General features: G+C 35.0%; 2 protein-coding genes and 1 long non-coding RNA gene across 3 annotated transcripts; 1 reads left to right on the top strand and 2 right to left on the bottom strand.

Annotated features, from left to right (window-relative positions):
• Positions 1–523: 523 nt before the first annotated feature.
• On the top strand, positions 524–2,479 carry LOC119083133. The gene is made up of 3 exons (XR_005088805.1): positions 524–644; positions 759–762; positions 2,470–2,479. It is a non-coding gene; the product is annotated as an uncharacterized LOC119083133 (long non-coding RNA).
• Positions 2,480–9,923: 7,444 nt separating this feature from the next.
• On the bottom strand, positions 9,924–12,973 carry LOC119083131 (thioredoxin-2-like). Its single transcript, XM_037192770.1, has 3 exons — positions 12,822–12,973; positions 10,641–10,787; positions 9,924–10,441 (listed from the first exon to the last, which is right to left on the bottom strand). Exons 1-3 carry the CDS (start codon positions 12,843–12,845, stop codon positions 10,292–10,294), a joined length of 321 nt encoding a protein of 106 aa, XP_037048665.1. The 5' UTR covers positions 12,846–12,973; the 3' UTR covers positions 9,924–10,291.
• A 5,085-nt stretch (positions 12,974–18,058) lies between these two features.
• LOC119083132 (protein rolling stone-like) lies at positions 18,059–26,203 on the bottom strand. Its single transcript, XM_037192771.1, has 7 exons — positions 25,991–26,203; positions 20,825–20,992; positions 20,543–20,762; positions 18,980–19,099; positions 18,587–18,712; positions 18,467–18,521; positions 18,059–18,408 (listed from the first exon to the last, which is right to left on the bottom strand). Exons 2-7 carry the CDS (start codon positions 20,918–20,920, stop codon positions 18,120–18,122), a joined length of 906 nt encoding a protein of 301 aa, XP_037048666.1. The 5' UTR covers positions 20,921–20,992; positions 25,991–26,203; the 3' UTR covers positions 18,059–18,119.
• Between the last annotated feature and the right edge of the window lie 1,505 nt (positions 26,204–27,708).

Raw genomic sequence — 27,708 nt, forward strand, 5'->3', positions numbered from 1 at the left:
TTTAAATTTTTTCAAAATTTTTCATTTTTTTTTTAATTTTTCAAATTTTTTAATTTTTTTTTAAATATTTCAAAATTTTTTAAATTTTTCAAAATTTTTCAAATTTTTCAAAATTTTTCAAAATTTTTTAAAGTTTTTAAATTTTTTAAATTTTTCAAAATTTTTTAAATTTTTTTAATTTTTTAAATTTTTTTAATTTTTCAAATTTTTCAAATTTTTCAATCTACTAATTCTTCCAAAAGAACTGATATCAGTCAAAAACACCCAAAAGAGTAAAAGTGACGCAAGTCCCTGTGCATACTTCCAAAACAACTGATATCGCTGGAGGTGACGCATTCTGCGCTTGTACGCAAAAACTGTAACAGCAAAAATTTGACCAAAGAAATTCAAGAAACAAAATTTTACCAAAAAAATTTTGCGTCACAAGTGGCAGATGTTGAGGAAAGTACTTTTAAGAAATTTTTTAAAATAGGCAAGAATATGTCCTAATACGTCCGAATCATCTGCCACTTTGTGACGCAAAATTTTTTTGGTAAAATTTTGTTTCTTGAATTTCTTTGGTTAAATTTTTGCTGTTACAGTTTTTGCGTTGGCTGAGATTTATATCCACTCAGCGGAGAGTAAAGCTTTCAAGTCGCGAAACTGTACAAGTGCAGAATGCGTCACCTCCAGCGATATCAGTTGTTTTGGAAGTATGCACAGGGACTTGCGTCACTTTTACTCTTTTGAGTGTTTTTGACTGATTATCATCAGCTGAGTAATGTCTTTCGTTAGAGTTATTGACGTATGAGACAATATCGGTCTAATTGCGATGAGGTTCATTATCGGTAAATTTCACAGTAATTTTTACCACTAAAACGTATGCTCCGACGTGCAGGCACCGAAAATTTACCGAAGTCGTTAAAACTCACAAAACATTTTGTGTATTGGCGATTTGCAACGAAGGGTGCGGCGCGTAGCGGAATTGAATCGAACATACTCCTGTCCGATATTCAAATTTGTTCAACATAGAAAGTAGTGTCACCTACATTACGTGCGAATCGCGAATAGTCATAGCACTGCTCCTATAGCTTTGACTCTCGAAAGTCAAATGTCGAAAAAAAACTCCAACTTTTTGATACATATGTTATGCGTCTACGATTGAATGTACTGGACCTTCCCCAAAAAACGTATCCATTTTCAAATCACACCAAGAAAACATGACTTATCGAACCGTATCGAACGAAATATCAAGCCTTTTTTGACTTCATCAGCCTCTGAAGATTTGACATATTAATGCTAGGAGCAGTGCTATGCTAGTTTGTTGCTGCTAATTTTTCATTAAAAATTACTCTCGAATTTCTATTGACTCTTGCGCTCTAGCCGACAAATTGATATAGGAAAGTCCCTTGCTCGTAAATTATTTATTGTAAAATTTGTAGCAAAAGTCAAGTCAAAAATGCGTTGAAAACGAGGTTTGCAGATCCGGTAATAAAATAGCTATTTTCATGTGCCCAAATGGTAATTTTGTGCAAAATCTGTTAAATGTGTCAACCCATGGCAAAGCCGAGATTGATAGCACATGTATGCGCAACATTCCAGTCCATGCACAGTTTAGGAATAAGATTTTATGTACATGAATGGGGTATCCTCATTTTTACAAACGTCACTTTTACACACTAGTGCGTAAATATGTAAAATTCGATTTACGCTCATTTTTTGATCACACTGCTGTACATACAAATATTTTAACGGATGGGACTCAACATTAGAGTTCTTGCCAAGTTTGACAACAGGGCGATTTCTGAATAAAACTTTGAATTTCTATAGAAAACTACCTAACATTCCGAGTCAGTAAAAGAAGCTTACTCTAGTCACAAATAGCAACGAGAGTAAGTCTTCATTCAAATTTTTCTTTTGTTCTACTGTCAAATTTGACAGTATAACAAAGGAAAAATTTGAATTTGGTCTATTTCGCGTTGCTATGTGTAATTTAGACAGTGATCTGTAAATGTCATCCCATTACGATCTTAAGCTGTTACCATGTTTCAACGAAATTAATTAATAAAGTCACGATTATCACTAAGGAGTTAGCGTCGATTGAAGTGGATGTCTGATTTCGAAACAAAAGAAACACTAAGTGAGGCGTCAGTTCTTGATAGAAAATCGTTTTGACAAATTGTACAAAGTCTTCGTTTTCCGGCTTATGTATTTGGACTAGCAAACCAGAAAGTATGAAATTTTCGTAACAAATAATTCGTCAAAATTTCAACACTTAAATAAAAAAATCTTAAAAACTTACATTTCAGAAACCCAATCGAAATTTCTATTTGATTAACTTAACCAAGTGTTTCATTAACTTTGCTTTTGCCTGCTCTCCCTTAACCTTTCAGCAAATCTTTTATTTATCCACACCCACTGAAGTGATAGATATTTGCATCACAAGGATAGCAACCGTGATACTGTCTACTATCTGTACAAAATTCACAGTTATAGGATGGTCGCATCAGTCTCCGGACATGCGCTAGTTGTCGGACGCCTATTGTTCTTTCAATGAAAAGAACGACTACTTGGAGATTGGTGCGAAAACCCTACTACAATTATGAGCCTTCTCTTCTTGTGATGAACGAAACTTTAAACGCGTCATGTTACGAAAACAGCAATAACAGCAAAGAGTGGAGAGGTAACTTCGACTTCGTGTGCATTGCATTGGAGTGGAGAATCTACTTAAAGCAGGTCGCTTACGTAGCAAAACGTCATTTTCGTTCCCTGTACTATTTGATAGCAACGAATATTAGGACACCTAAAAATCAATTGTTTCGAATTACTTCCGGTGCGACGTTTCGTAGCATGGCGCGTGTAACATAATTTTGGTCACAGCAATGCTCCTAGCATGGATACTCAACTGACAAATTTCAAATTTGGAAGTGATAAGAGCTACCCCTTTCCAAAAGAAACGCAGTACATTCTGTGATTTCATTAGCCTCCGAATATTTTCTGGGTTCGTGCTGGGAGCAGCTTTTGTCATCGTGGAAATATTTATTTTGAATTGGATTTGTACTTGTCCAAATAGGACTGTCCAATCAAGGACGTAATCTACTATTTTTATGATTTTATTTGTTTCGCAAATGCATTGTAACTTCTAAATAGTCACAAAAAAAAATAGAAGTTTACGCGGCTAGGGGGAAGTTGGTTTTGAAATCATTGAAAAAAAATCTAATGTTCACAGAGATCGGCCTATAAGTTAAAATGCATTTGCCAAATTTACCTCGATGTCTGCTCAAAGCTATAATTGATTAAAATATAAAAATCTGCAATAAAATTGATGAAATGTCTAAGTATAATGCTAATTGTTTTCAATTAAAAGTTTACAGTTTATCGGACAGATTTATAAATAGATGCAAAGACAAAACATAAACTATTTAAGAAATAATAAACATCGGCGTCATTAAACTAAAAAAGTAATAAACAAACAAACAAAAAACTAGAATTAGAGAACTGAATTGCAATATACTGAAAAATATGGATGTCTGTCACCAGTATTTTCAGACAAAAGATAAACAGCAAAATGAAAATGAAATTGAGAATATTAATCAGTCAATAAAATATTACACTTTTCATTGAATATTACGAAAAATCTGCCTTTTTATTGCTGCTATTGTATCAGTCTTCGAAAAAAAAAAATCCCAACAGGTTGATGACTCGACAAAGGAAAGGTCGATAGATTGGCACAGAGCGCCAAATGATGAAACCAACGCACTTCAAAAATTTTACAAAATAGTACTCTATTTGACAGCTGTCACTCGAAGCACTTTTGCTTGAGGTGCGTTGATGAAACACAAAAAAAAACCCTAATTGAAGCATTCACCTCACTGCCCCTGGCAACAAATCTTCTGTTCTAATTTTTGTAATAGACCTGGAGCCTATGGTATTTTGAGTCCCTCATATGGTCATATAATTCTCTTGGGTACTAAAGGGTGCCCATGAATACGAGCGACAAAAAATGTTCTACGATTTTCCTGGAAAATGCATATTGGGGCATGCCAGACAAAAGGGAAATCGAAAAATGATCGCTTTTTGTCGTGATAAGCCCACGACCTGAAATTGGTGTCATTCGATGCCCACGGACCCTAATAAACATAAAAACACCCGCCAGACAAAATTCAGTCGGAACTGTGAGCTGCCAGACAAAATGAAAAGCCCAACATGGCCGATTTTTGTCGTGATGACCCCATGATCTGAAAGTGGTGTCATTCGATGCCCACAGACCCCAACGAACAAAAAAACTATCGCCAGACAAAATTCAGTGAGAACTGTGAGCCGCCAGACAAAACCAAAAGTCCAACATGACAGGTTTTTGTCGTGACGACCCCTCGATCTGAAATTGGTGTCATTCGATGCCCACAGACCCAAATGAATAGAAAAACCCCCGCCAGACAAAATCTAGTGGGAACTGTGAGCCGCCAGACAAAAAGAAAACTTGAAAAATCACTTTTTCCATCGTGATGTTACATGACCGAAATTTTGATGTTTTTACATTCCCATGGACCCCAATTAACAGAAAAACCCCCGCCAGACAAAATCTAGTGGGAACTGTGAGCCGCCAGACAAAAACCAAACTTCAAAAATCACTTCTTCAATGTGTTATTTGTAATTCATTTTCTCTACATGATTTCCACGGTTACTTCAAGAACAACAACATACATTTGGAAATGAATTAAAAAATTAATACTTTCACTTTCAATGTCACTATCAGTATCAGTAGTATCATCAACGTCATCGATCTCATCAATATCATTTTCGACAACTTCGTGTACGATTTCATTGATGCTGCCTGGTGCTGCGTCTCCCTCAAACCAGAATGGTGATAAGCGATCATCGATTTGCTGCCAGCCAAAGTTTAAGGGTTCAACGTAGACGGTTTCGAGATTGTTGAGTTACACCAAATTGATGAAATATATTTTAATCGTTTCACTTTTTGAATAATAACTTTTTGGCATGGTGGCATCCGCCTATTATCTAAAGACTTATTTACTTTTAGAATGTTTTTCGTCAAGTCTTTAGTGTTATTGTAGGCTTTGTTGAATATATTCGTGCGAGCATCATTTACATTGACTGTATTTTGTCCATATAACGAACAGACGAATTTTTCAATTTGCAATAAATCGTCTTCCGAGATATGTGAATCTCGTCCAAAATTAGCAAAGACTTCTTGAATGGATTCACTTTTCAGGAAAACTTTGTACGCTTTCTTTTTGCCAACACCAAAAAACGACGCACAGTGATCGCAACCAGTGAATATGTGAAAGGGAATGCAACTGTGCCTTTACACAACGACGTACGAAAATATTCGCCACAACAATACCAAATTCCAAATTTTTCTGTTATGACAACTCTAAATTTCATTCATAAAACTAGATGAGTGTCACTTTTGCATCAACAAAAAATGATAAATGTAGATCGTACTAACAATGATATAGCCAACAGCTGATACAATCCTAGCTAGTTTGGCACACCGACATCATTTAATCACTGTATTTTACGATTCGCCGAAAATTTACAAATTCGAAGTGCATGAAAAATTAATTTTTGAAGTTTGGTTTTTGTCTGGCGGCTCACAGTTCCCACTAGATTTTGTCTGGCGTGGGTTTTTCTGTTAATTGGGGTCCATGGGAATGGAACAACATCAAAATTTCGGTCATGTAACATCACGATGGAAAAGGTGATTTTTGAAGTTTGGTTTTTGTCTGGCGGCTCACAGTTCCCACTAGATTTTGTCTGGCGGGGGTTTTTCTGTTAATTGGGGTCCATGGGAATGGAAAAACATCAAAATTTCGGTCATGTAACATCACGATGGAAAAAGTGATTTTTCAAGTTTTCTTTTTGTCTGGCGGCTCACAGTTCCCACTAGATTTTGTCTGGCGGGGGTTTTTCTATTCATTTGGGTCTGTGGGCATCGAATGACACCAATTTCAGATCGAGGGGTCGTCACGACAAAAACCTGTCATGTTGGACTTTGGTTTTGTCTGGCGGCTCACAGTTCTCACTGAATTTTGTCTGGCGATAGTTTTTTTGTTCGTTGGGGTCTGTGGGCATCGAATGACACCACTTTCAGATCATGGGGTCATCACGACAAAAATCGGCCATGTTGGGCTTTTCATTTTGTCTGGCAGCTCACAGTTCCGACTGAATTTTGTCTGGCGGGTGTTTTTATGTTTATTAGGGTCCGTGGGCATCGAATGACACCAATTTCAGGTCGTGGGCTTATCACAACAAAAAGCGATCATTTTTCGATTTCCCTTTTGTCTGGCATGCCCCAATATGCATTTTCCAGGAAAATCGTAGAACATTTTTTGTCGCTCGTATTCATGGGCACCCTTTAGTACCCAAGAGAATTATATGACCATATGAGGGACTCAAAATACCATAGGCTCCAGGTCTATAAGAGTTAAATTGACAGCTTAGGATGACCTAGATTTGACATCTCATGTTTTCGTTAAACATTTTTTTAAAAATAATTTCCGTTATCATCGCATAAATATTTGCATGAAAATTGAAATAGGATCAGAATTACAGTCAGATTCAGTGAAATTTGAAGCTGCTACATGCACTGCCTCCAACTGTACTAGAATAAATATTATTTTACTCCCTACACCACACGGAAAGTCGTTTTCCGTCAAGGGTGCTTGCTGGAAATCTTACTTCCGCAGGGCTTAACGAGTAAAATACGAAATCAACACCGATAATGGCGATGGAAATGTTTTCTGGTATCAGACCGCTCAAGTATTCTAGAGAAATAGCATAATTAAAAATGTACGAACGTATCCTGAGAACACCGAATAGTATCTGGAAAAATCACAATTGTATAGAAAATCGCCTCAAATCTAAAATATCGTTTGTTCACCGAGTACGAGCACTATACGACAAATACTCTATACCACTAAACGAAAAAGTACGAAGGTTCTGTTACAGAAAGAAATTTTCAAGAGTAAGAAAGTTCCGTTTAACTAAACAAAATATCCAAACATCGATTATAAAAGAACTACAATTGGAACAGCAAAATGATTCAAACGGTAAAACCTGGCAGGACATAAACCCATCATCTATCCGATCAGTAAGTCGAAAAATCTACGTAGCCAACTTCAGAAAACAAACGGGGCACGATCTGTTATATAAACACCTTGCAAGAATTGGAATGAAAGATTCACCACTGTGCAGATTATGTAATCATTCAGAGCAAACTTCGGAACATCTCCTAGAATGCAACAACCTCCGTGGTTTCAGGGAAAATATTGAAAATCTAGAAGAAGAAGAATTCTTTGCTGAGATCTATTGGCACGTTCGAAGCAATCAATAATCTTTGATTTAAATAAATGTTCGAAATAAATGCATATGAAAGAAAAAAAAAACAAGCTGGTTTGGACATTTTTATTTCGCCTTGTGTGATTGCAGCTCTCGCCTTCGGCTCTGGCTGCAAGCCTCACACTTGGCAAAATAAAAATGTCCAAACCAGCATGTAATGTACTATTACTTTACTATGGAGGTAATAAGGCCATTACCTCCCTAACGAAAACCCTTCAAGTTCATAAAGTAAAAGAGCAATTTGATATCTCGTATCACGAGGAGTAAAAGTACATCGGGCTGAAGCCCTCGGATAATTGGACTAATCTGGATACTAGATATCAAATTACTTCCTTGGTATACTAATCTTCTATTACTCCCTGCACCATCCGAAAGTTTATCATTACATAGCAATTTGCCCACTGCGAAAATCATCGATTTGAGCACAACTTCACAGTACTGTCAATGATTGACTCTGTCGGCAAGTCGGTCTTCTGTCACTTCACACGAACAATATTTTCATGGACAATGTGATCGAAAATTGAAATTTCCTAACAAATTGATTTAAATTTCGTATCTCAAAACTTTTGTCCGACTTTTCCGACTTTTGAAAGTCCGACTCGAAGGAAATGCCATCGCTGATTTTTGTGAGAGTGACGAGAACAATTTCCACAATCTACACACCTGGGAGTACACCTGGGTCCTGTACAATTTCGACCTGCACAGCTCCAGACCTTAAACTACAAAAATTTCCTATTTTTCAATTTCATTCATCATTGGGCGCACTATTACTTGAATTTGGACGTCAATTTGGTCTATTTTTCGACAATGCATGACGGCTAACGTTATACCCTAGTCAGGGCTCTTTTACCGCTCGAAAACAAAAGTCGTAGAACAAATTAAGCAGATCATAAGCAGGTGGCTCACAGCGTAATATCAGAGTATTTTCGTTACAAATCATGGGCGCGCGTTAGCATAGCGCCCGTGACGCAAGTCCTATTACTAGAAAAAAATTTAAAAATTTTTTTTTGTCGTAGACTGCAGAACCATATATACAGCAAATATTGAAGTTCTACAATTCAAATACAAATGACTCCAAATTACCATTACAAAAAACTAGGCGTCATTACGAGTTCAACGAGCTATCACACGTTCTTGCAGCTTAAAATTTGGCCACGCAAAAAATCTTCCAGTAAGCCCCATTTCCATACATTTTGGTCAATTTCAGTACTTTAAACGAAATGAAAAAATCCTACGTTACTTTGTTAGTCCGTCCGTCCGTCCGTGTTTCCTATCTTCTAAAGTCTTCTTTAGATTTTGTTGAAATTTTGGGAGTAGATTCTAGTCGTCATTCTAAGACATTCCAGAAAAAAAAATTGGGAGGAACCGGCCTCGTTTCGGAGCTAGGGCTCCTCGAAGTTCCCATATAGGCCCCATATAAGAACACCTTAAAGTGTGTGTGTGTGTGGGTATGGTAGAACAAATTTGTTCGCTTTTGGTCAGCTCTGCTCGCCTCAATTTTTTTCCTAAATTTAGTATTTTTTAAATTTTTAAATTTTTCAAAATTTTCAAAATTTTTCTAAATTTTTTAATTTTTTTAAAATTTTCAAATTTTTCAAATTTTTTAAAATTTTTTAAAATTTGAAAATTTTAAAAAATTTAAAAATTTTTTTAAAAAAATTGAAAAATTTGAAAATTTTTCTTTAAAAAAAAATTCCAAAATTTTTTTTTACAATTTTCAAAAAAAAAATTCAAAATTATCAAAAAAAATTCAAAGTTTTCAAAGTTTTCAAATTTTTTAAATTTCAATTTTTTTTTTCAAATTTTTTAAATATAAGAATCTACTAATTCTTCCAAAAGAACTGATATCAGTCAAAAACACTCAAAAGAGTAAAAGTGACGCAAGTCCCTGTGTATACTTCCAAAACAACTGATATCGCTGGATGTGACGCATTCTGCGCTTGTACGCAAAAACTGTAACAGGAAAAATTTGACCAAAGAAATTCTAGAAACAAAATTTTACCAAAAAAATTTTGCGTCACAAGTGGCAGATGTTGAGGAAAGTACTTTTAAGGAATTTTTTAAAATAGGCAAGAATACGTCCTAATACGTCCGAATCATCTGCCACTTTGTGACGCAAAATTTTTTTGGTAAAATTTTGTTTCTAGAATTTCTATGGTCAAATTTTTCCTGTTACAGTTTTTGCGTACAAGCGCAGAATGCGTCACATCCAGCGATATCAGTTATTTTGGAAGTATGCACAAGGACTTGCGTCACTTTTACTCTTTTGAGTGTTTTTGACTGATATTTTAACATAGAAAATTCACTTCTAAGTTCGTTCACTAGAAAATGTTGATGTCTTCGTCGTCGAGCCAGAGAAGAAATGTCAGAAATGTTCTTTGGTTCTTTCAGGGACGAAGTAAAATTTCCAATTTATAAACTCAAGGCTGACGTTTGATGTTTGTTCTCCGTGGTAGATGATGAAGTTATCGTCGCACTAACTAGATTGTTACGTAATCATCTCAATAGTCGCTAATAACGTCAAAGACTCCTGCCACACATTTTATATTATTTGGAATGAAGCGATTTTGGAACAAATCAAGTTTTGAGTTTTTATAAAGATTTATTCATGGGTGTTGACTACAGCAAATTAATCAAACATTGTAATGAAAAATATATAAAAAAAAAGAATTTGTTTGTCAAGGCAATCAATCAATATTACATCACTTACAAAGGCATTTCGATTTCGTTAAATATTAGAAATTTTAGTCAAAGAGAACTCACTGTAGAATTTCAATGCTTCAAAAAAAAAAATCAAATTTTCAATTGCGTGAACATTAAATGAGATGCAAGTCACTTGCTTTAGATTTCAATATTTTTTTTACGTTCTCTTCGCTCTAATGCATTAAGCTTACCACACGTATCAAGCTAACACACATTAATTTATGACAAACTCGGGACCATGCATGGTCTAACAAAGTTTGTTAATTATATCGGTCAATTTCTCCTTATTAGCGCCACTGAACTTTTCAACTTCTTCTCCATTTTTCAAAAACACGAACGTTGGCATGCTGGAAATGTTAAATCGGGTCGACAGGTCTTCACATTCGTCAACATCAATCTGCAATAGTCAATTGAGTGAGTGGATGCGTGACGTAAAAGACACATCAGACTTAGTGACAAATATTCATGGCCGAGACATTATTTAAAATATTTGTTTTACCATGATGGCTCATGAAGCCATCTGATAGCTCATGATGCCTTGAACAATATGTCAGTAAGTCCCATGGATCATTGAAACTCATCGCGTAAATTCTTACCTTCAATACAACAATTTTATCGGCGAGAGAATTAGCCAATTCCTCCAAGACGGGAGCAATCATTTTACACGGTCCACACCAGACAGCATGAAAATCGAGAACGACTAACTTGTTTCCGGCAGCCTCGACCTTGGCATTGAAGTCATCCTGTAATTGTTCACAAAACGACAAAATGAGAATTGCCATTTCTATTGATCATATTCAACGCACTGTCAGTGCGTTGTCATATTTCGACAATAAATAAATTAATTCTTGACAAGAGACCAACGCACTTCAAGCATGAGTAGTACTCTAAATAGGATACAGAAACTTAACAGTGTGTCACACAATTTTCGGATACAAATTTGATCTATTCACAGCACAGCTACTGATCTATTCCATCTGTCATAATGACGTTTTGAACGTCAAACTAAAATATGTGGGAATTAGTATCAAAATCGTTTATTTTTCTTGAATCTCATCGATAGATTGCATGGTGGCGCTGTCATTTTGAAACATGTCTGTATAACATGTCCATATAATTTTTGGGTGCCGATTAGCATCAGTGTAACTCTATAATCCCATCAGTAAAATGAAAATTGATGACTTTTTGCAACGCACTTCAAGCAAAAGTGATCATAGTCGAGAGCTGTGAAATAGAGTACTTTTTTGCATGAAATGGTTTTTTACAGTGTTGTACAGTTGTGTGACACACTGTAAAGTTTCAGTATCCTATTTAGAGGTACTCATGCTTGAAATGCGTTGCCTTATGACCACTTTCCACATTTATTTTTGTTTGACGTTTAAAACGTCATTTTGACAGATAGAAGACTTTTGATCCCAACAAGTCTAGTTCATGGTTGCAGTTCAGGATGCACACTGTCCACAAGTCAGACCAATACATTAAGTCTGCTCTGTAAATGATTAGGCGATGAACTAAATAAACTAAATTCTTGATTAGACCTTATTCAAACAAAATCGTTGACTCAATCATCACTAACTACCTTATCAATTATGTAATTTCTCGATATACCGGCACAACGAATCCATAATTACGTTGAGTAAATGAATTGTATTGTGGTCTAACGATTTTTCATACTGTTGTCCAGCGATCGTCTATCTCAATTTAGAAATTCAATTCAATGACTCGTTGTTTCGTGTAAGATAATCGCGTCTCGAAAATTATGAGTTAAAATCTCATTTTATTGTTGGAATTGTAATACGAACATTTTCAGTTATGTTATGCTGTGGATGTGCAAAGAATGTTGTTAACCAAGTATTTTAGTAGCTCAAATTGCAATTGTTTTCATTCCGTAAAACGAAACCTATTTCACTTATGCATACAAAGCAATTATATATGCTTCTAGCAAGCTTAATCACGACTAATCATTTTTCATCGGGTTTAATTTTTAATAGGTCTGCAGAGTTAGTAGCGACAAGCAACAAAAATATGTGGAATTTCATGACGTGTTCTATAAATCGTTTTTTTCTCCACTTAATATTGTTTTCCTTTTGCAAACGAAGAGCATAATTTATGTACAAACGGTTTTGTACGTGTTTCAGCACGCATTTACATTACTTCAACACGTAACGTGCTTCAAAATGTTTTCATTTTCACGAGTGGAAATACACAGTCCTCCCCTTCGGGTCAAGCTATAACCTTCCCACTCGTCAAAACAAAATATATCAAAAACAAATGTGGAAGCGCGTACGTAATATAAATGTTATATATATGAATGAGATGACGCCATACCGCTTCGATTTTATTGTAAATGATAGAACTCTTAACTGAAACAACTCAATGATCTAATCGAAAATGTATTCTCGCGAATTCTTAGAGCTTGCATAATTAGTTGAATTTTTGTTAATTATTTTTTATGAGCGTGTCTTTTGCATTGAATCATTCGATATTTACGGTTATTGCCAATATACCGCTCAATGCAAAAAGTAAAATTATAATTTATGAACAAATAACGTGCGGCCGGAATGAAATCAAACAAAAGTTTTTTTTTTCCCTTCATATACTTAATTATATGTTGCTATTTGTTGGTATGTCGGCCATGAGAGGAAAACATTTTTTTTTAGTAAACTGAAACCTTGCGAAAACATTTAACAATTGATTTGACTAAGTGTAGCGCACAAGCTATTATCGGCTGGACTTTTATTTTGAGCTAAATGGGCCACTTTTTACATTGTACTTACACTATCAGTAACTGCATGCACCATTTTAATTTCGGGACGAATGTACTTGAACAATAAAAGTTTCACCGACCGTCTGGTTAGAATGTCGACACGAAATTAGTTTGTAATCATCAAATTGTCTTGGAAATGTATTTCGTTGAAAAACGGATCGGTTGGAATTTAATTTCGTTTTTTTTTAGACCGAACCGCTTGACGCATTCTGTATTACCGATGAATTTGAATTTTTTGTGGCGATGATTTTTTTTTTAAATAAGGTAAAAGCAAAATAAAATGATACCGAGTCTGGTTTTTGAATGTCAATTGTCAATTTATCAATTTATTTTGCTTTCATTTAAATATAGTTTGTGAAATATCAGAGTTTATCAGGGCCTATCATGTCCGGAGCGTTAGCGGAGGACTTGACGCAGTCTAACTTCCAAAAAAAGAACGAAGAAAATTTTTTGAGACGCGAGAATTTAAGTTTCTTTCCTTTGGCCTGTATCACCACAAATCCTATTCTATCTTATTCGCGAGCAAAATACGAGCAAAAGGAGCTATCACTCGACTATGTAGCTTTAAAATTACCAGAGATACATCGTTTTGAAATTGGCACTTTTCATACAAAATGCACCAAATTAACGTTTTCCAAACAATCAGAATCTTTCAACTTACTCTGTATGTTTCTATCTATCTGTCTATCTGTCTATCTGTCTATCTATCGACGGTCGATCTCGGAAACTAGTCAGCCAATCTCCATGAAATTTTGCAGGAACCTCAGGGTGGGCATAAAAATGAAAATGTGATACGCCATTACCCCAGGAAAAACCAGAATTTTGTTTTATTGGCCTCGAAGTGGTTTCTGAGTGTGGTTTTCGAGGGTCGGGAACGCGTTTTCGGCTGTAGCTTAGCTGTATTGATACCTACAGAGGCGTGCGACCCATCAAATGAAAGGTATTCGTAACACGATTCGAACAAAAAAATAATTAAAAAAATCGGGGCAGATTCGTTTGAGCTAGAGTGATTAGAGTGACCAAATTTTGAGCTACTCGAGCGTAGGATGAAAGGACTAATATTTTTTTGAGTTATGAGAGATAGAGAATTACTTTCTTCGGCAAAGTCTCAGAGTTTTACGAGTAGAACAGAGGGGCATATGTGAAAAATGTCGAAAGTTGGAAATGGGTGGGTCAATTGGGGTTTTGGAGATATTTCTTGAATGGTGGCAGATAAAGAATTACTTTCGTCAAATTTTCGATTTTCGTCAAATTTTCTGAATTTCGTCAAATTTTCGAATTGCGTCAAATTTTGGAATTTCGTCAAATTTTCGAATTTCATCAAATTTTCGAATTTCGTCAAATTTTCAAATTTCGTCAAATTTTCAAATTTCGTCAAATTTTCGAATTTCGTCAAATTTCGACAAATTTTCGAATTTCGTCAAATTTTCAAATTTCGTCAAATTTTCGAATTGCGTCAAATTTTCGAATTTCGTCAAATTTTCGAATTTTGTCAAATTTTCGAATTTCGGCAAATTTCGTCAAATTTCGACAAATTTTCGAATTTCGTCAAATTTTCAAATTTCGTCAAATTTTCGAATTTCGTCAAATTTCGTCAAATTTTTGATTTTCGTCAAATTTTCGATTTTCGTCAAATTTTCGATTTTCGCCAAATTTTCGGTTTTCGTCAAATTTTCGATTTTCGTCAAATTTTCGAATTTCGTCAAATTTCCGAATTTCTGTTGTAAACAGTTATAAAAAGCAGTGTTCTAAAACTTCTAAAACGACTGATATCCCAACAAAAATCTCTTCGAGAAAAGTGTGACGCAGTCTTTGAAGTACAATTTCTAAAATGAATGATATCGCTAGAGTTGACGCTTTCAGCTTCGTTACGCAAAAATTAAATTTTACACCCAGTTCAAACAAGCTGGCTTAGTTTTTCTCATCATCTGCCAAATAATTTTTACCAAAAAAAATTTGACTGGAAACAACCAAAATTTTACCAAAAAAATCTGCGTCTCAAAGTGGCAAATGTTCAGGAATAGACCAGCAAGAAAATTTATCTGCCACATGCGACGCAGATTTTTTTGGTAAAATTTTGGTTGTTTCCAGTCAAATTTTTTTTTTGGTAAAAATTATTTGGCAGATGATGAGAAAACCTAAGCCAGCTTTTTTGAACTGAAATTGGGTGTAAAATTTAATTTTTGCGTAACGAAGCTGAAAGCGTCAACTCTAGGGATATCATTCATTTTAGAAATTGTACTTCAAAGACTGCGTCACACTTTTCTCGAAGAGATTTTTGTTGGGATTTTAAGAAATTAAATTTGAAAAATTCTTATTTTTTTCTTGTAAAAAAATATGATAAGCTCGAAGACATCAATTTGATGATCAAAACCAACTGAGAAAGTCACAAAACGAACATTCGGGAAACGGCTTGTAACATTTAAAATTTTTTGAGAATTCAATTCACTTAAAATAGGTTCTGGTCGATGATTATCGTATTTACGTAACTCCAAATATTTGTAACTTGTGTATAAAATCCCATAAGAACTGTCAAGTTACGAATTCTTGAAGTTACGAACGTATGAGAATTGATGCCCAGGGCGCCAATCAATTCGTAACTTGACAGTTCTTATGGGATTTTATACACACAACTGTCAAGTTACGGAAATACGATAATCGTCCCCCTGAACACCATGCATGAATAAGTTGAGGGCAATCAAATTTCAGCCTAAGTTTGCTTCAGCTGATTTACAGCTGGTTGACCCTTACGAACCAAACTAGTTACGAGTGTTTAGCCAAAAAATAACTGAATCAAATTTCGAATGACAATGTAACAATAACATCAAACAGAACAGAATTCAAACTTGAATAACATCACAGGTACTATTTTTTGAAAACGATTTTCCCACATTTTTCTAGAATTTCATTAAATTTTCCAAAATTTTGGGCGGGAAAATGTGAGAAAATTTAATAAAAAAGAGCAAATTAGTTTCTCAAAAATAGTTTCTGATGACATCCTATACAGCATTTGTGTTCGTATTTGTTACAAACAGTTTTGACCAGCTCACCGTCTTCTAACAGTCTCCAGCGAGTGGCAGATATTTGCAAATTTCGTTGACACAGGATTTTCGAAAAGACAATCCTCTGAAGATTTTAACAGATTTACTTACCGTTTTCCAAGGATCAGAGGATTTTTTTTACTGACTGGATGGGGTTGTAATGGATTTCTTTCAATTTTCTATGAATTTTCGGATTTTCGTGTGGGTTCTCCAAAGATTTTCTATGAATTTGAAGACATAGAGGTAGACTACCTACAGGAATTATGCCCCGAAATTCATTGAAGAATTATATCACACACACATAAAAGACGAAAACGTCAACTTTGCTTCTTTTGACATTAAGAGATCCTTTTTACTGTATGTTCACGAAGCTGTCACACACACATTCAAACATATAATTTTTGTTGTTTGAAGATTTTCTTTTGACTGACAAAGGATTTTATATGAATGTTTGCCTCTCGATCTCCATAGAGAGTCTTAGAAAGGCATATTCAATTACAAAAGGAGTTTTTCCAATCCCAAAAGGAAATGTTTGAATCGAAGTTTACTTCAGCTGTTTTAACAGCTGATCAATCATGCAAAACTTACACTGCTTCTACCGACTAATAAAAAACTCGCTAGTGTAACAGTGGAAGTGATAAAACAGTACAAGCGTATGAGTGAACCAGCTGGGAAAACAGCTCAATACAAAATTTGGTTGTTCTATCCCGGGTGAAAATGAAAGTTCAAAAATCCGAAAATCGCGCCTAGTTACGTCTCAAAAGACAATATGTTTGAGATAGTGAGACTACGATTCTCCTCTTCAAGGCCGGAGTAGTTCAGGGCTTATTATCAACAAAAACGAGTCGTCAGAACAGTCGGAGCGTTTGCTGCGACTGAGCCCCGTACAAACCCGTACATCTATTGCGTACGTGACCCTAGTTCGTCCGTCGCCCTACTCTTACCGTAAGCCTACTGCGCCCGTAAACGTCGGTAAAGTAAAATTCTTATGAAATGTGTACGTCTTAAAAATTGCGCATAGCGCAATTACGAAGCCCCGTACGACGTTCCTTTCAAATGTAACACAAATTTCGAATTGACCTAAAATTAAGTAAGTATCATTTTCACCGATTTATATTGATTTTACAAAAATCCAAAATGGCGGCCGACGGCCATTTTGTTAGGAGGTGGAAAGTAGTACGGCTGCTTTACATTCGTTAGTACCTTTCAAACAAAAAAAAATTTGAAATTCGGTCAAAGTTTACAAAAAACACCACCTTCACTGTACGGCCGAGTAGCCACATATAAGCTCACTCCAAGAGACCTAGCTCACGCTCCGGTGAATCGAATTTCATAAACTTTTTTTTCCCTGATTGGTACGGTCAATACCTATCTAATAAAGCAAAATCCATCTAAATACGTTCAAATTTGGCCAACCTACAAGCAAAAACGGCTTGCCGCCCTGTACCTAGTTCACACCAAGGGGTCTAACTCACGAGTCGGTCATCCAATTTTCATAAACTTTTTTTTTGTCGATCGGTATTGTAAATACCTTTCATTTGACGTATCACTTACAAGTGTAGTGCTTAAATGTCTGGAGATATCGTCGAAAAACAGTTAGGCACTTATTGGGCCCCAGCTCCGGAAGGGTCGACCCAAAATCGCCCATCTTCGAACTTAGCCTCACTATTTTGACTATCTTTCAGGGAAAAAAAATATTTTGAAATCGGATTTGATTTACTCAAGATATCGACGTGACAGACGGACGGACGGACGGACAAAATTTTTATTGCGGATTCGTTATCTATGAACATAGGCAAACACTTTGCCCTTACCGTCTGCTTCGAATTCCATCAATTACACACGGCATCGTAATCCTATAAGCCCCTTCGTACTTCGTACGGGGCTAAAAATCTCCGACGTAACCTTTAAAAAAAATCCCGCTCGTGTAATTCCGAAAAGTTCCGAATAATTCTGAAAAATTGTGTTATCAGATTCCGAATTTTTTGTAAAGAAATTTGTCGGAATTTATCAGTTTAATTCTGCACTTTTCAGAATCAAAATTCCCAATAATAAGCCCTGAAGTAGTTACGCCTCTGAATGATGAATGGTGTATTGCACAAAGTCGATTTTTGTAGCCATAGTGCTGAGATTTCCATACGAGCGGAGCGAGAACTATTTTTGGCAGCTCGAAGAAAATAGTGAAATCAATTAGAGGAGGTCTTTCTTACCAATAGCCGCACATAATTTTTATTAAAGTTTAATTTGAACAACAACAAAAACTATGATTAAATCTTCTCTGTGCTTCCGCTGAATGCAGTGTTATCATATTCATAGGAACCCAATACCATCGATATTCTCGAATTTGGTGCAGCACTTGATGGCGCTGTAGGTAAATCGGCAGATTTGTCTGTGTGAACGCATTTTCTGTGCAGAAACACTTTCAATCTGTACACGCCGAATAAAACCAAATGTATTGCCATTGATAACACCAGAGTGCCGACCACGGTTACAACATTTTTTTTAGGATCTGAACTCGACCAATCCAATACGTTGTAGATGTACGGTTGATCAAATCTGTTTGGAATTTTTCCATCAATCGTTTGTTCGCTTTCGTTTTTAAAAAGGAACTTACTTATTTTTACCTCCAGCGTAATAGTAAATTATCGAAAAGATAACGTAGACTACCCCTAAGAAAGTATAGTCAATGAATTAGTACGGTACAAGAAGCTCTGGGCAGATGAAGCATCATTACCCAACAATATTGGTTGAATACCGTGGTATAAGCGTAAAGGATACGCCATTATCAGCATGTCCACAAACATCAATACCGAATTGAATGCGTGTGTCATCACATTAGTTGCAGATATCGGCATACTGTCTGAGTATATTCAATCAATTAACATTAAAGCTTTTTTTCTTAAATTTCAACCTTGTCTAAGCATAGGCAATACAGTGAACGACATCTCAAATGTCTCACTATCATTTTTTTCAGAGAATGTCATTGTGAATTTGCAATGACACAATAAAATTCTCAGAAAAATTTGACAGTGAGACATTTGAGATGTCGTTCACTGTAGACCACATTAGTTGATAATTTCTCAAAACATTTTATCATTTGCTATGTAACGGATTGTGTGTATCATACCTGTGTGAAGTATTGACCAGTAAATTACTGTTATGACTATCGACACATTCAGTATAATATTGTGAATGCTCCAGTAAAACTTAAAGGCAAATGGCATGTCATTGCATTCTGATATTCTGTCTATAAAAAAATGTTGAAAATACCCGTTATTATGAGGATCCACACGGTAATGTTTTCCTGGCTCATCTTTTCTTCTGGTTATTTACTCTTAATTTCACAAAATTTGGTACGAAAATCTCTGACGTTTAATTCACCTGATTGAGTAGTTAAATGCACATACTGGACGTATCATATTAGCGACTTATAAGAAAAATGAAATTTTATTCGTTTAGCTTCGATTTGAGTAGGCTAACTATTGACAGTCACTTTGAAGCAGAGCTAATTAAACGAAATTGCATTTTACTTATAATTCGCTAATGTGACACGTTCCGTTTCTGATCATTTAGAGCGTCCGTATAATTTCGAATAAGTACGTAAGTCGCTTTGACTGTTCTTATTTTTCTCAAACATAACTTTTTAAAAAAGAGACAGCAAAAGCCACATTAAAATTTTTATTTAAGGACAGGTTAAGGTAATGTAAAGCCATGTATAACGTGGTAACCTGGCCTTAAGTTAAGATTGAAATTTTTATCTTTCTGAATAAAGGTCGAGTCAATCGTAGTGTGTTTTATAGACGGCCAATAATTAAACCATTCCACTCTATCTAACGTCAAATTTTATATGAATTGTGACTTCCTCTGACTTATAGGGAGGAACCCAAAGTTTACAGCTTTGATATGGAACAAGGATAAAATTCGTAGAAACTTTTATATCCAAAAAATCGCTGGGATCGCTGGGTCTACAATCTTTTTATAAACTCATTCGATCATTCAACAATAAAAAAGAGACTGAAGAATAGAATGATTAAGGGTTGGTTATGACCGACGCACTTCAAGCATTAGTGGTACTCTAAATAGAGCACTGAAACGGGACAGTGTATCAAACAACTTTTGCACGGAAAAATTTATTACACAAAATAGTACTCTATTTGGCAGCTGTCACTCGAAGCACTTTTGCTTGAGGTGCTTTGTTATGACGCAAAAAATAAGGTTTTGGTCAGTAAAGAAAATGGTCCTTACACTATCAGAGTATTTACAGTTATCGTCTTGAAACCTTGAAAATAGGGCGAAATGTTATCTGCTGTGTAAGACAAGTCTCTTGTGACATAAGGCTAAATTTTTTTAAACGAAATTAGACTAAAAGTCGACGTCAATGAAATATAGACATGAATTTATTTCAGTTGGTCCACTTATGCGAACAAAAGTTCTTAAAAGTGGTTGTAAAACCATATAAAGACGTATGAACAGTTTTGTTAGTATGAGTGTAGAAACAGCTGAACCAAATTCATGTTTACATTTCATTGACGTCCACTGTATTTTAAATTAAAACGTGCATTTTTGTGGGTACTGACCTAACTTGGTTGATTGGGTCGCTACTTATAACGTAAGAATTAATTTGCACATGCGATTCAAAGACATAAATGTCTCTTCAATCGTTTGATGATGGTAAAGTGTTATATATTACCTGCATATCTTGAATTAAAATGCCAATATGTAACTAAAATTGCCCCATAAACACTGGTTATCATACATAGTATGATGCCCCAATTCGTTAAGTAAATAAAATAAAATCGGAAATCTTCAGGTGTTAAGGACGCCATTGATGTAATGACTGCTGATATGAAAAATGCTGCTAAGACTATCCTCCAGAGAAGGTAAAAAACGTTTTTTGGTTGTAATTGCCACTGTGCAGAAAAGAGGCTCGAAAAAAAACTCTAAACAATAAATGTGTTAAGTTGCACCATACCTGTGACCGAACGAATCTGTCTGGTTTTCTGTAATTGCAACAGAAATTCCTGATGTGTAGTTCCTTGCGAACTTGGTCTAAAAAGGTTCCCGTCATGGTTGAAACAGCTTTGATTTATACTGCTTGTGGATCAATTCATTTTCCTATGTTTGTGTAACACTGAAATTCCTAGGAAGAAAAAAATTACAATAATTTAATTAACACATTTTGTCGGAAGGTTTCGTAATTTTATAATTTGGTGTCGGTACTTCATGCACCGCTTATAGCTATTTCAATGTTAAGTTATGATATTTTAGAGAGTTGCGGGAAATGATTCTTCATTATCTTTGTAAGGAATCACGATACTCGGTGCAGTGCCTCCTTTTCCATATGGGCGAAAAGGGCAATTTCATTTGGCGCTCACAGATATTTAACGACTGAGTTTAAAAATTTGGCGCCCAAATCCGCAAAATAAGTTTTTTGATTCTTCTCAAGATATCATGGGCGCGCGTTAGCATAGCGCCCGTGACGCAAGTCCTATTACTAGAAAAAAATTTAAAAAAAATTTTGTCGTAGACTGCAGAACCATATACACAGCAAATATTGAAGTTCAACAATTCAAATACAAATGACTCCAAATTACCATTAAAAAAAACTAGGCGTCCGTACGAGTTCAACCCATTTCCATACATTTTGGTCAATTTCAGTACTTTAAACGAAATGAAAAAATCATACGTTACTTTGTTAGTCCGTCCGTCCGTGTTTCCTATCTTCTAAAGTCTTCTTTAGATTTTGTTGAAATTTTGTGAGTAGATTCTAGTCGTCATTCTAAGACATTCCAGAAAAAAAAATTTGGGGGGAACCGGCCTCGTTTCGGAGCTAGGGCTCCTCGAAGTTCCCATATAGGCCCCATATAAGAACACCTTTAAGTGTGAGTGTGGATGGGTATGGTAGAACTTTGTTCGCTTTGGTAAGCTCTGCTCGCCTCAATTTTTTTTTCCTAAATTTAGTATTTTTTAAATTTTTTAAATTTTTCAAATTTTTTAAAATTTTAAAAATTTTTCTAATTTGTAAAATTTTTCAAATTTTTCAAATTTTTTAAATTTTTTAAATTTTTCAAATTTTTCAAATTTTTCAAATTTTTTAAATTTTTTAAATTTTTTAAATTTTTTAAATTTTTTAAATTTTTCAAATTTTCTAAATTTTCAAATTTATCAAATTTTTTAAATTTATCAAATTTTTCAAATTTTTCAATCTACTAATTCTTCCAAAAGAACTGATATCAGTCAAAAACACTCAAAAGAGTAAAAGTGACGCAAGTCCCTGTGCATACTTCCAAAACAACTGATATCGCTGGAGGTGACGCATTCTGCGCTTGTACGCAAAAACTGTAACAGCAAAAATTTGACCAAAGTAATTCTAGAAACAAAATTTTACCAAAAAAATTTTGCGTCACAAGTGGCAGATGTTGAGGAAAGTACTTTTAAGAAATTTTTTAAAATAGGCAAGAATACGTCCTAATACGTCCGAATCATCTGCCACTTTGTGACGCAAAATTTTTTTGGTAAAATTTTGTTTCTAGAATTTCTTTGGTCAAATTTTTGCTGTTACAGTTTTTGCGTACAAGCGCAGAATGCGTCACCTCCAGCGATATCAGTTGCTTTGGAAGTATGCACAGGGACTTGCGTCACTTTTACTCCTTTGAGTGTTTTTGACTGATAAATTTGACGCCAATTTAATAAAAATGGCCTTGGCGCCAAAAAGATAATGACGACACTGTCCTGACCGACAGGTTCGTTACCTAACAAGAACGATGCTCGAATTGCATATACACTTATGTCTTCTAAGTGTCGTCAGCGTGAGACTTTTTGTGGATATTAGTGCGCATTTTTGAAAAGAGGCTCTCTGCATTTCGCTCATATGCTCAAGTAAAGTGTGAAACTATCTTGGAAACATTACTGGATGACTGATTACTTCAAAGATCCCAAAACAAATATTAACTTTACAAAACTAATTGTTTACATTTCCCGCCACTCCCATGCATTTTGTGCACAACACTGAGGGCCGGAATGTGTACTTGGACCTATCACCGAATTCTGAATTTGACTTTTCTGTACTAAGCTGCAAGTAAAAGTCAAGGTAAATATATGGAGGTAATGTCATTTACACACGCGGCGTAGCACATAACTTCGATGCCACTGACATCTTTTTGTAAAATTGTTGACTAAGATTTGCTTGTGTTTTCTCAAAATATTTTTGTTTTTAATGAAGGGAGGAGATGGCGTTTGTATCGAACTTTCGTGCCACCGCACATCTGAATCGGTTATATATGGCATAACCGCCAATCAAAGTGTAAAACAGGTATGGTCTATTGTCCGCCCGGAGGACATAAAAATTTGATTTTCGTACTTAAACGCACTCATTTTTATATTATTTTGACATACAACGGGAGTGCGTTTAAGACGAATTCGCCGATCGACCATACCTGTTCTAGACTTTCATTGATAACCGCCACATTATGTTTACCTTGGTAAAAATAAAATGAAAATCAGGTTTGAGTGGAATTAACATTTATCCAATCCTCAATACTAAGTGAAACCCGTTTGTCCCAACTGCAATGGACGTCTAGAAATTCAATATTCTAACCTGTTATCCACGTTAAAGCTTTATCAAGCCTAAGAATAATTTCTTAGCAACACGAAAACCGCGATCAAAATTCATCAGATCCAACACCACCTATATCTTCAAAAAGTACAGGCAACCTGACAGACAAGCATTATGCTGAAAGTACAGCGTTAAGTTTTAAGGTAAACACTTACTGTGAAAATTGCCAATGTGAATAGAGATTTAAAAATAATTTTCAACAATTTACTACAGGTAACGGAACTACATTTAGATGTTCAAAGATAGAGAAAAAAAATCGTGATGATAAGTGGGCAATTAGTGGATTGAACTTTGTTATTATTTACAATGACATCAAATGAAAAAAAAATTGAGATAAAAATCAATGGGAAACCTTTTTCTGAATGACTCTCGTCATTCCAAACGAATCGAAGCACGCACTAACAAGAGAGACCCGCCGAAATCAATGTTTTCATAAAATTATCACAGGGACTGTTCACAAATGACGTAAAAGCGGTTCGAGAAAGCGTGATGCTTAACACACGATATATTGAAATAGCTATTTTGCTAACTAGTTAGTAAATGAGGTTGTTTTGCGTACTAGATGTGAGATTGCCGATGAGAGCGAAGCTAGTCTGCTGTGATGTCAAAATCACCACAAAGTAACGCAATTCTAGTCAAAAGATTCATTATTTGCATGTAAAAGCACGTCGTCAGCCATAACATGCACATAGTACATGAAGCACCTAGTACAATTCTAATAGAATTCGTGCGTAAATATTAGATTTGCGCACGGACCTGTCAATTTACGCATCGTATGGTAAAAACGATTTTTGATAAAACTAACGATAAGATTCCAGAGAGCCATAACCTCAACGCTTTTACGAACAATTTGTCAACAAATTTTAAACAATTTTATTAACAATGATCAAAGTTTACAATTATTGTCAACAACAATTTTGTGGTTATTGGTATATAGATGACGCTTTGACAGCTCAAATAACCTTGTGACAGACCCATAAAGTTACTTTATAGAGTGTTTTGATGAAAGAGAAGGAGATATTTTGACAAGTACACCAAGGCAAGTTAAAATAAACTTCTCTTCTATCCTCTCACTCTCAATGTACCACGTTGAAAGAGAAGCAAATACTTTGACAGGTATTCTGATATTACAAAGACGTTTTGTTCCCAGTTTTCATCACGAAGATGGCGTAACTGTCAAAGGAAGTTAGGATTTTTTCTATTCAAAATCGCAATTGCTGCAACTGACAAAGAAAACTAGGACTACAATGTGTGTGGTAAGTATGACGGTTCTTACAGATTTGGGATAATTTTGACTTTTTTTACGGGAGGGAAGGTGTAAAAATTCAAAAAATATCGTAACGTCATTTGTGAACGGCCCCATAGTAATAACATTATTCGACAATTTCAAGGACATTATAACAAAATATTGTATTGGCGGCAACTTTTTTGAGAAATTTCGTCATACGATGAGACTAAACAACGCGATCCAAGCAAAAGTGATCATAGTTGACAGCTGTCAAATGGAGTACTATATATATGAAACAATGAAACGGTGTGACACACTGTCAAATTTCAGTACCCTATTTAGAGAACTACTCATGCTTGAAGTGCGATGTACTGAAAGAATAAATTTTGTCACATCACCGATCCGTGTAGCATTGCAATATATTTAAATGAACAACATTTTTCCACCATGGTATCATTCAGAAAAAATGTTTTTCACAAACACGGAACATATGTCTGTCTGACGAGTAGATATGACCGCAAAAAGTAAAACATATTGCTTCACCACCTGAACAACTTTATTTAAATGAAAAACGTTTACTCAGTTTACAGATAAGATTTTATTAGAAGATAGAGGTCCTCGATAGTTAAGTCGAAATATTTATATCGTCACCTCCATTCAGGAACAGGCAAAGTTTGTCGTGTTAGATTGCCATTAAATGTAAAGTACAAATACAAACAATTTACTGTTTTACTGCATGTTAAAGACACTTTGAATTGTCCATAACACTTCACTCAATAATTAATCATAGACTTAATAGGCATTCAACCGAGCTGGTGATTCGATTATATTTCTCTTATCTTACTTATATTGCTCATTTATGTAATCATGAATTACACGCTTGGATTGGCTGATTATTTTTCTTCAATATTATCAATTTCGAACTGCAAAATTTTGCAAAGCGAACCTTCTCAACGCGCTTCAAGCATGAGTGGTACTCTAAATAGTGAACTGAAACGGGGTAGTGTGTCAAACAAATTTTGGCACTGTAAAAAAATCTATTTCATATAAAATAGTACTCTGTTTGACAGCTGTCATTTGAAGGACTTTTGCTTGAAGTGCGTTGACCTTTTTCAAAAAATAAGGTGTTTGATGCTTGAGTATGCAAAACAATCCATGGATCTTACCTGTGGGAATTTCTTTTCCTTATCAGTTTCTTTTTCTGTAATTTAATAACATCACACTTTGTACTGACGTCAGTTAACTGGCTGTTTTCTTCCTAATTTTTTTTTAAACTGAATTGATTCAAATATTACCCTATCCACGTTGCTCGAACAAGAAATTATTAATTTTTATTGAGACACAATCACACATGCGACTGTACCATCAGCTGTACAATGCAATATGTACAATGTATTCACTGAAAACTTTATTATTAAATTATTGAAAAAAAAGGCCGTACGAACACAATGTTAAGTGTAGGTATATTGCTTCTCGTAGCGAGTTCAACCAACAACTGTTTGTGTCGTTCACACTGATCACTTACCTGAGTGTTGTTTGGATTGTTGTTGTTGTTGTCATTTTTCGTTATTACTCAATGTATTTTACCTATATTCGCAAAATCTCACTACTTCCATATAATGTAATCCAAATGACTGTGTTATCTTCTGCTCCGTAGTCCATGGGTATAATGTACGCGCTGTGTGTACCCCGAATTTTCGTTTCGTTCAAATTAGTAGTCAATTACCATAGTGACCTTGCAGGTGAGTTTTACCAAAACACAAATTTTATGGAAGCAATGACCATGTTTTGTGTTTGATTTTTTGAACTTATTATGACATATTATGTATCGACCAACGCCAGCATGTGTGTGTCAATGTTTATTATGTAAATGTCTGTAAATAGTTTTAGGCGAATAGTGAGTATATTGAGTGTTACACATATACTTTACATAAACCATTCGGGGAGTAAATAGCCTACCAACAGCCGGTTCTCTGTCAACTGTTGTCTAATTCATTGTTAGTACGATCTTGCTGTTAGATGAACAAGAAACAAACAAAAAAACGTTGCAATGTTCATCAGCTGATACTAGACCAGCTGATGCAAGAAGTGCATAGAGTGTTATGATGAAAGAGAAGATATTTTGACAAGTATACCAAGGCAAGTTAAAATAAACTGGTCTTCTGTCCTCTCGCTCTCAACGTACCACGTTGAAAGAGAAACAAATACTTTGACAAGTACCCCAAGGCAAGTTATAATAACTAGTCTTCGGTTTTCTTGCTCTGATCATAACAGTCTATGACGAAATTATTCAATCCCTGTAAACTTAAGGGGGAATCCACAAATTCCATGACTACAGAGAAGATAGGAGAAGTTATATCCACTGTTAAATATTCTGGGAGCTTAGTGAGTAAAATAATTTGTGAAATTGGTTGGATCTTTGTATTTCTCATGGACTTTTTTTTGAGAACATTTTTCTGATATTTTCCCAAACTTAATGTAAACTTTCCTAATTTTTTTGGTTGAATTTTTTTTTTTGAAATATTAGGGAAAAAGCGGAAGATTTAAAAATAATTGGAACACTTGTGCAAAAATGTGGAAAACTTTAGTGCAAAAATGAGAAAAATTTATCTCAAAAATAGTCCCTGCCATTTTGCCTCACACTTTGCACAATAAAAATTCCAAACAAGGACTCAATCTACTATTTCCCGTATCTTTCCTTTTTCTTAACAAAGAACTGTATTTGACGATATTCGCACGTCAGGTAACTATTTTTTTTAGCACAATACGAGACATAATATCACTTTCCATTCAAATTGTGTGACTATTGTGCCACTGTTGGTATAAGCAATTTATCTTGTACAAATGACAAAAAAGCCGCAGAAGATTTTTTTTTATGCATAAAAAGCAGCTGTATGTTGCTATTTCATAATTGGTTTTCTGTATATCAGTGTCGGTCGGTTGTGTGTAGACGAGAAAAACAAAATATAAATCTTCAAATGGTGCAAATATACGGTAGGATTCTTTTAAGGTT

The sequence above is a fragment of the Bradysia coprophila genome, unplaced genomic scaffold (genome assembly GCF_014529535.1).
Source record: "Bradysia coprophila strain Holo2 unplaced genomic scaffold, BU_Bcop_v1 contig_561, whole genome shotgun sequence".
NCBI lineage: Eukaryota > Metazoa > Arthropoda > Insecta > Diptera > Sciaridae > Bradysia > Bradysia coprophila.

What these genes read in the sequence shown, in the direction of transcription:
- LOC119083132 (XM_037192771.1), bottom strand. Translation starts at nt 20,920, where the DNA reads ATGACGGGAACCTTTTTAGACCAAGTTCGCAAGGAACTACACATCAGG. An exon ending in ACAGATTCGTTCGGTCACAG is followed by an intron (nt 20,763 to 20,824) that starts GTATGGTGCAAC and finishes TTTTCTGCACAG; the next exon opens with TGGCAATTACAACCAAAAAA. An exon ending in TTTTAATTCAAGATATGCAG is followed by an intron (nt 19,100 to 20,542) that starts GTAATATATAAC and finishes ATTTTTTTATAG; the next exon opens with ACAGAATATCAGAATGCAAT.
- LOC119083131 (XM_037192770.1), bottom strand. Translation starts at nt 12,845, where the DNA reads ATGGTGCATGCAGTTACTGATAGT. An exon ending in TGCATGCAGTTACTGATAGT is followed by an intron (nt 10,788 to 12,821) that starts GTAAGTACAATG and finishes GAACAATTACAG; the next exon opens with GATGACTTCAATGCCAAGGT. An exon ending in ATAAAATTGTTGTATTGAAG is followed by an intron (nt 10,442 to 10,640) that starts GTAAGAATTTAC and finishes TGACTATTGCAG; the next exon opens with ATTGATGTTGACGAATGTGA.